General features: G+C 34.5%; 1 protein-coding gene across 4 annotated transcripts in view; it reads left to right on the top strand.

Annotated features, from left to right (window-relative positions):
• The first annotated feature begins 274 nt into the window (after positions 1-274).
• Gtf2a1l (general transcription factor IIA subunit 1 like) overlaps positions 275-13,647 on the top strand; it is a 55,166-nt gene continuing 41,793 nt past the window's right edge. The window contains exons 1-4 of one of the 4 annotated variants that reach the window (XM_004839420.3): positions 275-459; positions 2,946-3,047; positions 3,248-3,368; positions 12,012-12,067. In XM_004839420.3, the coding sequence (XP_004839477.1) occupies positions 439-459; positions 2,946-3,047; positions 3,248-3,368; positions 12,012-12,067 (300 nt within the window). In that variant the 5' untranslated portion in view covers positions 275-438. Of the gene's footprint in view, positions 517-630; positions 883-2,945; positions 3,048-3,247; positions 3,369-12,011; positions 12,068-13,647 lie in introns of those variants that run through there. The other 3 variants (XM_021253837.2, XM_021253836.2, XM_021253838.2) reach the window with 3 other exon arrangements.

The raw sequence follows: 13,647 nt of genomic DNA, 5'->3' as shown, positions 1-13,647 counted from the left end.
TGGTCACTTGCATTTTTGAAAGGTTCTCAGGTGATGGTACTGCTCCCAACACTGTAAGAACCAGTCTTAGATTGGTTCTTGTTATATTTGAGTTCAGCTGCGAATGGAGTTTAGGAGAAATTAAAACTGATAAAACCAGACATCACTAATCTCATCCCTTCTCTCTTCGCGCCCTTCAAAGCTGAAGATGAACTGGAATCTCCCACAGCATTGCCCTTCCTTATTTTGTCAGTCTTTATTTCAAAGACTGAGGAAACAAAGGCCCCGCCCCGGAAGTTTGTCACAGTCAGCCTATTAACCTCGGCTCCTGCCCCTCCCCGCCCCATGCCCTTGAGGTTGCCTGGCAGGGAGCCGAGCCGTTAAAAAGGTTCCAGTGAGTCCCTCCAAGGGTGCTGCGTGCTGCGCAGGTGCGAAGGGCCGGGCTCTAGAGTTGGCGTCATGGCAGGCATCAACCCAGTGGTAAGGACCGTCCTGGCGCCTGTGAAGAGGGAAGCTGCCCAGGACACTGGGTTCGCGGTAGTTGAACCCTACACACCCTTTAATTCTCAGTAGCACGTCACAAACTTTCATAAACCCTCTTCAGCTCTGTTGGAGGGAAAGGATGAGGGCCTTAGTTCAGCCGGAAGTGGGGCACCCCCTCTCCAAGGACAGGTGTCCTCCCCACCCGACTTGAGGTGGTGTGGGTCCCAGTATTTAGGGAGGCTTTTGGCACAGGCGTGTAATACCATCTTCTCTAGAGACTGGGGCAGGAGGGCCATAAGTGTGAGCTCATCCTGGGCAATTTAAAGAACGGCTGGGATGTGGCTCAGTGGTGGATTGCTGCCTTGGCCTGCTCCAGGCTCTGGATTCAGACCCCCGCACTGGGGAAAAAAGTGTTTAGAGGTGAATCCACCCTCCACCCTGCTGACTTCTACATGTTTAGAAATTTCCCAAGTTCATTTGTGTTAATTCTTAATTTCAGTGTGGGCAGTGTTGTGGATTTAAACTATTATTTACTAAGCTGAAACTATAGGTAATGTGATATGGCTTGTTACTCCGTCATTTTGTTTTTTTTTTGGTACCGGGATCAAACTGGGGTTCTTGCGCTTGCGCAGCAGGTGGCCAAACCACTGAGCTAAATCCCCGGCCAAACTCCGCCCATTTTTAATGTCTTTTCCTACTCTTTACTTTTCCCATCCTTTAGCATCTTAAGGGTTCCCTAAAGCTCACAAAATTTACAGCCACAGTGACATTTGTGAGACGCTCCATCAGTTTTAAACCAGAGTTAAGAGAAGTCTTCATCTTTATTATCAAGAGACTTTATATTTCCTGAGAGTCAGTGTACTTGTCCAGATAGATTTTTAAAATTTCATGTATACATATGTAGCATAAAGGATTTCATTTTTTGAGACATACTATTTTAATGTGCATCAATTTTATGATTATGTTTTAAGAAATGTAAGTTACTTAAATATAGGCTTAACAATTATCAATTATCAATATGCTTGATGGTGAACTCGAAGCCGAGTGTATGCATGTTTTCTTTTAGAGGAGCTAAGAAGGGCTTCTGGCCTAAACATAGCTTTAATAAAGATAACAGAGTAAGCAATGTAAAATCTTAACTGAATCCCTACAAAAGAAACTACATTCAGTACCTATTTTGCTTTGAAAAACTGTGTTCTAATGGGTTCTTTTTAACTGCTGCTGTTACACTCTGAGGGCAGAGCTTAAAGACGTTTTTATCCCTAGGAATTTTTTCCTCTAGCTTTAAGTGTGATCACACTAGCTGGGATTAACAGTGAAGCATCAATTTAGAAAGCCTTTATCAGGGTAAACTGTTTTAGAAGAAGCAACTAATCTCCAGGCACTTTGTCTTAATGGGTATGCTTGTGAATAGCATATTATTTAAATGTTACTGATTGGTCTATTCAAAGGCTTAGCCTGGATCTTTAGAACGATTAGTATAAAACTTAGCTTCTCTTGGTGTGAACTGAAGTATTTAGGGTATTTTATGGGTAATATGAAGAAGCAATCCTAGAATACTAGAATTTTCATTTTGTTCTGATTAAATGATTTGAAATAAGAGCAACTCAACTAAATTCCTGTTTTGCCATTTTTCATCAGTGGAACTTGCACCAAATAGTATTACCAGCACATTTAGTTTTGCCCTTTTGGTTTGGGGACCTGAGTGAAGCATATTTTACATAGATTTGAAGGACTGAGTTTATTTCACATACTCATTGTTTTATTCATATAACCAACGTATAATCTGGATAGAAATCTGTTAATTTTATTTTGTAACATGATTTTACTAGAACACTTTAGGATGTTGTGTCTGTACAGTATAGATATTGTAGAAGGGTTAGGTTTGTGTATGCCCCTCTAAGTTTCTGTTATAGGAAATCCATTTTGGTGCAATTGTATTTGATAGAAGGGAGGAAGAGTCTTTTATGTGTATTTTGGAAGTGGGATGAGCTTTGATTACCCTCCACTTTTAAGCCCCAAAGTTTATTTACATTCATTGAAGTAACATAGTGAACCCTGAAAAATCTATTTTGGCTCCTTTGAGAAAAAGATAAAACAGAAAGGTTTTTTTTTTACCAGCTGTTTTAAATTAATTTCCTCTTTTAAAAGGAACAGGGAAGTTATATACTGATAAAAAGCCAAGTAAAATAACCATGTATATCTTTGTAATGATATCCTTATGATATTATCTTATATTTTATGGTAGTCCTGTAATTCAGCCATGTAGGGAGAGGACTACAAGGGGACCACAACTAACTGGGCTCAGGGGTCTGAAGCCAACACAATTTATGGAAAGCCAAGACTATCTGCAAGTAGGATTTACTTAGAAAAAAAATTTGTTTTTTTAAAAAGTGAAATTAGGAAGTAAACACTGCATGTCTTTTAAAGCTAAATACATTCATACATAAGAATTTAAAGCTTTAACAATTGCTTTTATGTAGCCTAAACTCTACAAATCTATAATTGAAGATGTAATTGAAGGAGTGCGGGACCTATTTGCTGAAGAAGGTATAGAGGAACATGTTTTAAAAGACTTGAAACAGGTTTGTAGACAATACACGTTTCTCTCCCTTTATTCAGCTAAAAAAAAACCCCAGATAAATTATAGTTCTAACTCTCCAATTATAGTTTAGTACTTATTCAGTGTGCCATCAGCTGACAATTTAAATATAAAAACTTGAAAAATAGAAGTAAATATCCCAGTAATTTTTTTAAAGAAGCAAACTTTTCTTTTCCTCTGCAGCTCTGGGAAACCAAAGTTTTGCAGTCTAAAGCAACAGAAGACTTCTTTGGAAATGGCATCCATTCACCTTTGTTCACCTTTCAGTTGCCACACACCTTGCACCAAACATTGCAATCAACAGGTTGGATAAAATTTATAAATTAGTACTATTTGTATCTTCAGAACAAACTATCATTTGGTAGAGTTTAATTAGGGTAATGTTCTTAAGATAGAGAAGGCTTGGGACCTCAAAACCATTACCATTAAATGAACACAGTATAAATCATCATGTCATGTCATTGTTGATTTAAAAACTCAGATTATTTGAACTAGTTTTAAAAAAAAAAAGTTAAATTTCACAAAAGCGACTAATGCTTTACTTTAGAGAGACAAGTTATATAGTTTGTGAGCCTGGGGTGCCCATTGGCTGTTTCAGAGAGTTTGATTTGGTCTACCATTGCTGAAGTAGCAGAGGGAACATAGGAAAGGTAGTTGTTGCTTGCTTGCTTGTGTGTTCTTTCTCTTTCACTTCCTGTGCATCTTATAAATCTGTTATTGTATTGGAAGCAAACTGGAGAATGAACAAGAATATGGACCTTATGGCTACTTACTGTTTTGGTTATGTAAAATAATGGCAAGAAATTGATCATGTGCATTTTATCTTTATTCTTGGACTTGTTGAATCTAGACCTGTGTATCTAAGGGAAATATTTGTTCATATTAAGCTGGAAAAGACTAGCTAGTAAAATATAAAACATTATTCTATCTTTGTAGCCTCTATTCCTTGTCTGAATCTTAAAATCTTTATGCATATAATCTTAAATCTCCTTAAAATCTTGTGTGTATACATATACAGAAATAGCTTTTATTAGGTTTAGTTGAAATTCAGTAGAGTAGGGTCTATAAGGAGTAAGGGTAGATTTTGGATTAGCTTATCAGGAGTAAGATTTTTTTCATGCTTGAGGAAATTCACATGAAAATTATGGGGGCCAAGGTGAAGAGAAAATATTAAGGATGCAAATACCTCTTCTACTGCAAAATGGGAGGATGTAAGTGTGGCAGCAATTTTAACTTATAAAATGAAATAAATTAATGAATGTTAAGCTATCAAACAAGTTTTATTTCATACTGTGCTTATAAAATATAACTTTGTAAGAACTAGACATGATAGTTTTAATTGTTAAGTAAAACATATTGAAACATTTTCATCAGTCATTGGGTTTTTGGCTACAATTTCCTTTTAATTTTAGTATTGTATCAGTACATTACTTTTACTATTTCTTTGCTTAACATTCTTCCAGACTTTTTTTAGAAACTATTTTTTATTAAAGAGCTCTAAAGGTTCATTTTATTTGGAGTTGGCATGAGGGTGTGGTGGGAAGGGGGAAAATACTTTTATCAAAAACATGGTCAACAATTCTCAGATTCTGTCATTCAAAATTGCAGTACTTCATTTTGCCACAAGATGGTAATATGACCAGCGATTTAAATCTGGTTTTCACTCAGTACCTTATTCATATTCTTTGTCTTAGGAGTTAGAATAATAGAAATAATTACATTAAAATAAGCAGTTTTTCTCCTTATTCTTTTCTACATGATTTATAATGAAGAGGTGTAAGAGAAATTGCTGTATCCTTTAAAAGTGCATTATAGACCTTGTTTCTATCTGTCTTCATTTCTTGGTACCCTACAATAAGATTCTTAAGATAAATAGCCTCATAAAATTGAAGTATTTCTTAATTGTGTCTTCTCATGGTATGCTCTTTAAAGCCTGATTAAAATAACTTCTACAATCTTTTTATTTCTTTTGATAATGAGTTCAAATTAAATCTGCAGTTGAATAAGTTATTTGCCTTTGTCTGTTCCACTTTTAAAACTTGTTTGCCCTGCCATATTTTCTTAGCTGTATTATTCATTTGTTTAGTAATTTCCTGTGTCTTCAGTTTTCAACTGCTTTTAGTGTCAGGACTCCTTTACACTTTTGAAAATTGAAGACCCTAGAGAGCTTTTAAAAAGTGGATTCTAAGTATCTATTTAACAGAAATTAAAACTGGGAAATTTAAAAAGTACTGGTATACTAATTTAAAAATCCAATTACATGATAATGTAATAACATAATTATGAAAATTGATAATTTCCAGGACAAAAAGTATTTAGTTTTACTTTTGTGCAAATCCTGTTAATATCTGATTTCATAAATAGTTGAATTCTTATATCTAATTTTATTTAAATTTTGCTGTATATATTTAAGGTGAACAATATGATGTCTTGATATACATGTAGTAAGAAGGTTACTATAACTTAGGCAAATTAAGAAGCTTATCCCATTTAAAAAAATTGCAGCAAGAGTACCTTGTCTATTCTTTTAGCAAAAATCATGAATACAGTAAATATTATCTAAATCCTCAATTTTGTACGTATTTCTAAACTTATTCATCCTACATATTTGTTACTTTGTGACCTTTGACTTACATTTCATTTCCTTTTCCCCTGCCACTGTTTATTCCCTATCTGTGTATTTGACTTACTTTCTTTTCCTTTTTATATATTTTTACATATAAGTGAGATCATATTTTTCTTTGTGTTGGCTTATTTCACTTAGCATGAAGTCCCCCAGATTCATCCATGTTGTGGCAAAGGGAAAAATCTCCTTTTTACAAGTGAATAATAATCTTTCTGTAAATATACCTCATTTTCTTTATCCAGTTACTCATCATTGGACATATGGTATTGGTTGTTCCTATATTTTGGCTATTGTGATTAATTTTTCAGTGAACATTAGAGTGTAGGTATCTTTATGAGGTAGCAATTTAATTTCTTTTAAAAAATTTTAAAATTATTTTTGCATTTTAATTTCTTTTGGGCGTATAGCCATAGGAAGGATTGCTAGGTCATATGGTAGTTGTATTTTAGTATGTGTGCTGCCAGAGTGAGCACAAGTAGTTGTATTTTAAATTTATGAATGTCTATACTGCTTTCTGTAATAGCTGTACCATTCTACGTTCTTACCAACAGTATACGAAGAAATTCTTCTTTATATCTTCATGAACACATGTCATCACTTACCTCTTTGATAGTAGCCACCCTTGCAGGTGTAAGATGGTATTTCACTGTACTTTTGCATTTCTCTGATTAGTCATGTGATCACTTTTTGTTGGCTATTTTGTATGTCCTCTTTGGAAAAAGATATGCTTTTTTTCTCATTTTAAAATTAAGTTACTTTTTTCTGCTAATGAGTTGTGTGACTTCTTTATAGATTTTGGATATTAACCCTTTATCAGATGTATGGTTTGCAAATATTTTCTCCCAATTTGTATGTCATCTTTTATTTTATTGGCTGTCTCCTTTGCTATGCAGAAGTTTGATGTAGATTGATGTAGTTCATTTATTTTTGTTTTGTAGCCTGGGTTTTTGGAGTGATAGCCAAAAAACCATTGCTAAGGTTAATGTCATGAAAGCTTTTTAAATTTTTTCTGATTTTTTTCTTTTGTGAGTTTTGTGAGTTCTTTTGTGAGTTCAGGTCTAATGTTTAGGTCTTTTATTCACTTTGAGTTTTTTTGCATATGTTAAGGGTCCAACTTTATCATTTTGCATGTGAAAATATGGTATTCTCATTTATTGAAGAGACTGTTTCTCCCCATTGTCTTTTTTTTTTTTTTTTGAGACAGGGTCTTGCTATGTAGTTTAGGCTAGCCTTGAACTCACTATGTACAGGCTGAGAGATAATAGTCTAGACTGCAGCTCCCCCTGTGCTTTTTGTTGTGATGCTGGGGATTGAACCCAGGGCCTTGAGCATGCTAGGTCAGTGCTCTGAGTTACATGCCCAACCCTTAGTTTTCCTTTCTTTTTTTTTTTTTGGTTACCAGGGATCGAACTCGGGGTCTTGTGCTTGCGAGGCAGGCACTGGAACCACTGAGCTAAATCCCCAGCCCTAGTTTTCCTTTCTTGAAGGGTCTTTATCTGGCTCTGGTATAAAGGTGATGCTGGCCTTGCAAATGTGTTTGGAAGTAGTCCCTCTAACTCTTTTAAAAAAATTTTATTTTATTAGTACATTTTAGGTATACAATATGACATTCATCACTGGGGATTTGTACCTTTACATAATATATCTTGATTCTTATTTTTTCCCCATTCCCCTGTCCTCCCTTCAACCCCTCCACCCCTCTCTATTTGCAAAGACTTTGTTTCCATTTTGAGTTAAAGAAAGATTGGTATTAATTCTTCTCTGAGTGTTTGGTAGAATTCAGTTACAAAGCTATCCAGTACTGGGCTTCTTTCTTTGTTGGGAGATTTTTGCTTTTTCATTTTAAAAAAACCTTGATTAACATGTAATATTTGTGTGTATTTATGGAGTGCAGCATGGTATTTCAGCATATGTACATAGTGTAGACTGATCAAACTGGGGTAACCATGTTATATTTCTTTATCTTCTTCATGTCTGGAGCTTTTGAGCTGTTCTCTTCTAGTTCTTCATAAAATATATAATAGGTTATTTTGAACTATGCACACTTCCCTGTGCAGTGGGACACTAAAACTTACTCCTTTCATCTAATTTTGTTTTGAACCTGTTATCCCACCTCCCTCCATCACCTCATGCTGTCCATCTCAATCTGTAGAAATCACTATTCTGCATTCAGATCAACTTGTTTACCTTCCACATATGAGACAGAAAATGCAGTATCTGTCTCTCTGTGTCTGGCTTATTTTACTTAGAGTCTGTTGGCAGGTTTTTGATTACTACTTCATTTCCTTTTATTTTTCACATCTATTTCTACATTTAATCTGTTGTAATATGTTATTCTTGAAATATGTGCAAAAATTTCACCTTTTATAGATGTATAATTGGAAAATGAAGTAATATTTTAATAGCATTTTCAGGTAGTTTGATACTACAGTAAATCATAGGTACAAGCTGGAATCTGAAACTAAATACAAGAACTTTTCAGAATGTTATGTTAGGGTTCATTGGCATATGTATTTTGCACTTTAGGTGGCTCTTTACCCATGTGTAATTTTGCAGCATATATTAGTTATTTGGAAAATATTGGTTCACTGAGTTATGCAGCTGGAAAATTATGTAACATAAAGTCAGCTGGGCATGGTGGCACACCTGTAATCTCAGCACCTGGGAAACGGAAGCAGGAGGATTGTAGGTTCAAGCCCAGCCTGGGGAACATAGTAACTTAGCAAGACCTAGATAAAAAGATAAAAAGTTATATTCACTAATATCATTGCAGGTCTCATCCACTATGGTAGATACGTATTTTCCAAGATAAAATTTTGCTTGAATTTTATCATTGGCAAACAAATGCTCTTAATTTTTTTTTTAAACTTGAAGTGATGAGAATACTTAGTTCACTTTCAAAACTGTCAATCAAATGCCCAACCAAGTCTGAAAAACCCTAGTTTCCATCATTCTTTCAAATAAAAATGGTGTTTCTTGAAAAAAGAGGTTAGGTCAACACATTACTTCAATAATAGCACAAATACTTCTCTTTCTGCTTCAGTAGACTACAGAAATGCTTTATGTATTCTTTCAATTTCCTCTCATAAAATATTAAAAGCAAAGACTACTTGGTGATTGAAATTTAGTATAATTAATAATTCTTAGGTTATACCAAGGACCTTTTAAAGACCTGCTTTAAGGACCTTTTAAGACCTTTTAAGGACCTGCTTTACTGCTGGTGCTGTTTTTCTTCTTTCTTTCTCTGAGGGAGTGGCGATGGAGAACACAGTAACTGATAGCAAGGTTTGGTGCTGCTGCCTTCATTCATGCAGAGGCACCTGCAGGTTTCCTCAGCATTGTTGCTGGATCATCAGTGCAGATGTCAACAAAACAGAACAAAAATATTTAATGTGATGAAAAAGGCATGCATTGTCTTGTTTTTATAGAACTAAGAGTATTAGGGGCCCTCATGGTTTTCTCACATTACACTGAGAACTGTTGTTAGATACTTATGTGTTTATATGTAATTTGTATTCTACATTTGAGAGAAATGGGATTCCATTGATAATTACCTCAGGATATTAGGTATAGACTGGGACTGTTTTGGAAAAACTTGGATGTGCAGTTATCCTACAATTGCCTGATTTCTAGGGAACTTTAAATTAACTTCTGCTACTTGGTCTTTATGCCACACAATTTTTATTTTTGTGGTACTGGGGGTTGGACCCAGGGCCTTTGCACTGAGCTACATCCCTAGCCCTTTTAAATTTTTTATTTTGAGACAAGGGTTCACCAAGTCACTAAGTTGGCCAAACTGGGCTTAAACTTGTGAAACTTCCTGCTTAAGTTTCCTCGAGTGCTGGGATTATAGGTATGTGTCACTGCACCTGGCTTGTTTTTAAATGGTTTTTTGTGGTACTGTGAATTGAATCTAGGGCCTTGCACATGCTAGGCAAGTTCTCTGCCACTGCATTCCCAGTCTTTGCATGGTGTTTTACTTGAGACCATCAGTCACTGTGGTAAGAAGGGAAAGTCAGAACAGGAATACTGAGAAGTTTGGGGGGTTTCATCTTCGAGGATTAAAATCTCCAAATTATGGGTATGGAAAATATGTCCACTTGTTCTTTTTTTCTGGTACTGGGGATCAAACTCGGGACCTTGCGCTTGTGAAGCAGGCACTGGAACCAGTGAGCTAAATCCCCGGCCCTGTCCACTTGTTCTTGAACTTAGATCTGGTGGAACTTTTATTGGTATGATCAGCTCTTTAGGTCATTTGATGGTTAGACTACTCAGTTTGGTCCTCAAGAGATATACACATGCTTATGATTAATCACAAAAAATAAACTGACCAGGCTTTGCATTTTTAAGATCTTATGACTTGCCTACTAAAATTTGTAATGATCCAAAGCAGAAGTAAGAACTATAAAGCTACAAATTGCTATAACATATCAAAGAGTCTTTGATTGTGAGTAGGAAAAAGCATTTATGGATGTGAATATTGTTATGCCAAATTATCATATTTCAAGATTTAAAAATTGTTATGGGCTTGATTTCTTGCTCTAAGATTTATTGTTTTTGAAATTTGTGTTTCTAGAATATGCACATGAATTCTGAAATTATGACAGTTTGCATAAAAACATAATTAAAACTTACTTGGTTATTAAAATCATATTGAATATTTAAAAATGTATTTCAGCCATAATTTAATGGTGTATATAACTTGTGAGTATACATAAATGGTGCATATAACTTGTGAATTGCATATCAAAATTATGGATAGGAGCTGCATGAAACTTCACTATACATGTTAGTTCAGTGCCTTTATTCTGATGTCTACAAGGAAATTTTATATGCTCCCCTATAGCTCTGTTTAATTTCTTTCAGTGTAGAGAATCATCCTTTAGGATTTATTACAAAGTATTTAAAAGAGGAGAATTGTTGCTATTTTCCTCAGGAAATTTGTTTAATTGCTTTAGACAGTGTGTTAAGAGTTTTGTTTCCTCTCAGGCTATAGCTTAAGCAATAGCAGCTTAAGCTTTGCTCACTTCAGCTAATTAAGACTAATACCATTGTGTTCCTGCCTCTCTGATTCTTTGTCATTTAGCTTTTCTAAAAGAATGCCTGTTAATAAGCAAAACCATAGATGCAAAAGGATAAAAATAATTCTGTGCTTCATTAACCATCAATCTGCAGCCTCACTTCTATTGTCTGAACATGGGAAGAATGGTTAGTTTAAAACATGCTTGCTCTTCTGAGCTGTTTGTGTGTGATGGAGCCCTTCTAGCATCAGAATCATATCTTTGGGGCAATTTTCCCTCATGCAATACGTGACCGTAATAAATGTGACATTGATACATGTGTGGTTGCAGAAGCATGATAAAAAGTTCTTGTTTTTATTAGAGAAAAGAAATGATGTTCCAACAGTTCAGCAAGGTAAAATGAAGTTTGGTCATTTAAGGTTTATGGTTACATTGATCAACTGAGGTTCTTATATGATCTTTATAGTTATTATTTAGATGCATTATAAGGGACAGTTAGCATAGAAAGGCGGCAGATAATAAAAGAAAGATAAATGGGATTGTAGCTTTAATGCAGGCTGAGTTGGCATTCTCCTTAGAATTTCTTTTCTTATATTTTTCTTAGTAGCTATACCTTATTGCAAACTCTTTTTATTCATTTGTTCCTAAAACTGTAGCCGTGCTTGCTTACTTGGTCAAAGTATTGTAAATAAGCTTTCATGAAATAAATGAATAGAAATTTATTTTGAATTTAGAATGGATTTATGTTGGGTTACATATTTTTGATCAATAGTACATTCTCTTAGAAATGCACCACTTTAACAAACACTGTATTACTTATTCTCCCCAGTGAAAAAGCTGCAGTGGAGATATAGTGCTCCATTGATCTACTTAGAGAGTCCAGGCCAGGTGTAGTGTTGAATGCCTGTAATTCCAGCATTCTGGGTGGGTGAGGCAGGAGGACTGCAAGTTCAAGCTCTGCCTGTGTAACTTGTTGACTCAGTGAGACCCTATCTCAAAATAGAAAAAATGGGGAAAAGGTGAATTTTCATGTTTTGTTATGATTTCTAAAGTATAGTTTGCCTGACTATAATGAGATATTTCCTTTTGGTACTTTCCTTTGTCATTATATAAAGTCTCTCTGAAGTTGCTGGAAAAAATAAAATTAAATACTGTTTTTTTTTCACTTGGAATCACGTAGTTTAGAGTTCTTCATGGTCCAACATGTTAGTAGTAGAAAATATTTTAAAAATATATATTTGGTACTTAAAGATTGGTAAATTCTAATGATTGTATAATATTTTTTTTGTTTTCTCTACAGCATCATTAGTTATTCCTGCCGGTATAACGTTTCCAGGTTTTACCACAGCAGAACTGGTATGTAGCTTATTAAAGTATATCTTAAAAGATATGCCCCACTTTTAGGGGATGGTGACAGAATGCTGGGCATAGGTGTAATTTATGATCCTTTGGGTGAATGGGAAAAGATATGGTAAGGAATGAGAAACAGGAATTGTTTCTATATTATAACAAAACTCAGGAGATTCAGAATCAGTATTTTCTTCTAACTTTTCCTGTCTTCCAAATCAGTTTTTAGCATCTGCTAAGACTATACCTACAAGGTTAAGGAGTTTCTGAAGTTATATAATACAGACTTTTGATCTACTATATACTATTACATACTTGATGGATCTTAAATAGATAATTTTGATGTGATATTTTTTCTGATATTTTTCTTCCATAATTGAGTGACCTCAGTTGAGTTACCCTATATCTAACTGGAATATTTTGGTCATTTTGTACTCTTGTGAAGTGGTGTTTATCTACCACTTCCCAGACTTGTAGATAGGAAATTATTATTAATAAAAAAATGAGCAATTTTTTAGGTGGTAAAGAATGTTTTTCATTTTTACTTTTCTTCCATGGTACTGATGGTATATAATCCACTAACTGTATTTGCATTTTCCTTCAGCCCATGGGCTGTCTTCTTAAAGTACAAAATTTAATAAACCAATTATTTCCATTTTTTGATTAAGAACAGAAAACCCCAGCCTTCATCAGAAGTTTTGAAAAAACTGTCATTGTTTGATAGGAGACCAGTGAACTATTTCTGCCCTTGAAATTTATGGCGCTATCTTTTTTCTTGATTATGGTTATATAATGTAAAAACAAACAAATTTATAAAGTAAAATGTGAAAGAGTCCTGCAGCCCTTACACCCCTACTCTTTAGAGTAAAAAGTAGGATTGGTTACTGTTTCTGTAATTATCCGTCTTCCCTTTCTCCTTTCCTTCTTTAGTAATATAGATGGACTCCCTTCAATGTCAGTATAGATTGACCGTGTATATCCATACCACAGTTCAATGTTCCAGTCTTTTGTTGGTGGACATTTAAATTTATTTCCAGTTTTTAAAAAATATAGCATTCTATTGATCATACTTACACATATCTGTTATGTGTGTGATAATCAGGTAAATTCCTAGGAGTAGAATTTCTGGGTTAGAGGTCATGGATGTTTTCAAATTTGGTATAAATTGCAAAGTTGCTTTTCTAATGAGTGTACCAATACATGCTCATATAAACTGAGAACTAATTTTTCTCACATCATCAACCTTGTATGTTACTTATTCTTTTAAATTTTACAGATTTGATAGATACTTTTCTTTGTCTTAATCTATTCATTTTAATACTCTGGGGTTTAATTATTCCCAAATAGAGACTTTACACTATCGTATTACAAATTATGCACTATCACACCTAATTTTAAAATTCCATTAGTAACCATCTTAGAGACTAGAAGACCCTTATAAATAGCTGTGGCTCTTTTTTTTTTCCCTTGCTTTATTGGTGATTGAACCCAGAGCGTCTCACTGAGCTACATTCCCAGTCCTTTTTAAATTTTATTTTTCAGGGTTTTACTGAATTGCCAAGTTCCCAGGCTGGGATTGAACTTGTGAT

Source organism: Heterocephalus glaber, unplaced genomic scaffold, assembly GCF_053883595.1.
Source record: "Heterocephalus glaber isolate CG9 unplaced genomic scaffold, H.glaber_assembly_v1.0 deba00001457, whole genome shotgun sequence".
NCBI classification, from domain to species: Eukaryota; Metazoa; Chordata; class Mammalia; order Rodentia; family Bathyergidae; genus Heterocephalus; species Heterocephalus glaber.
This window is presented reverse-complemented; position numbering and strand designations above follow the sequence as displayed.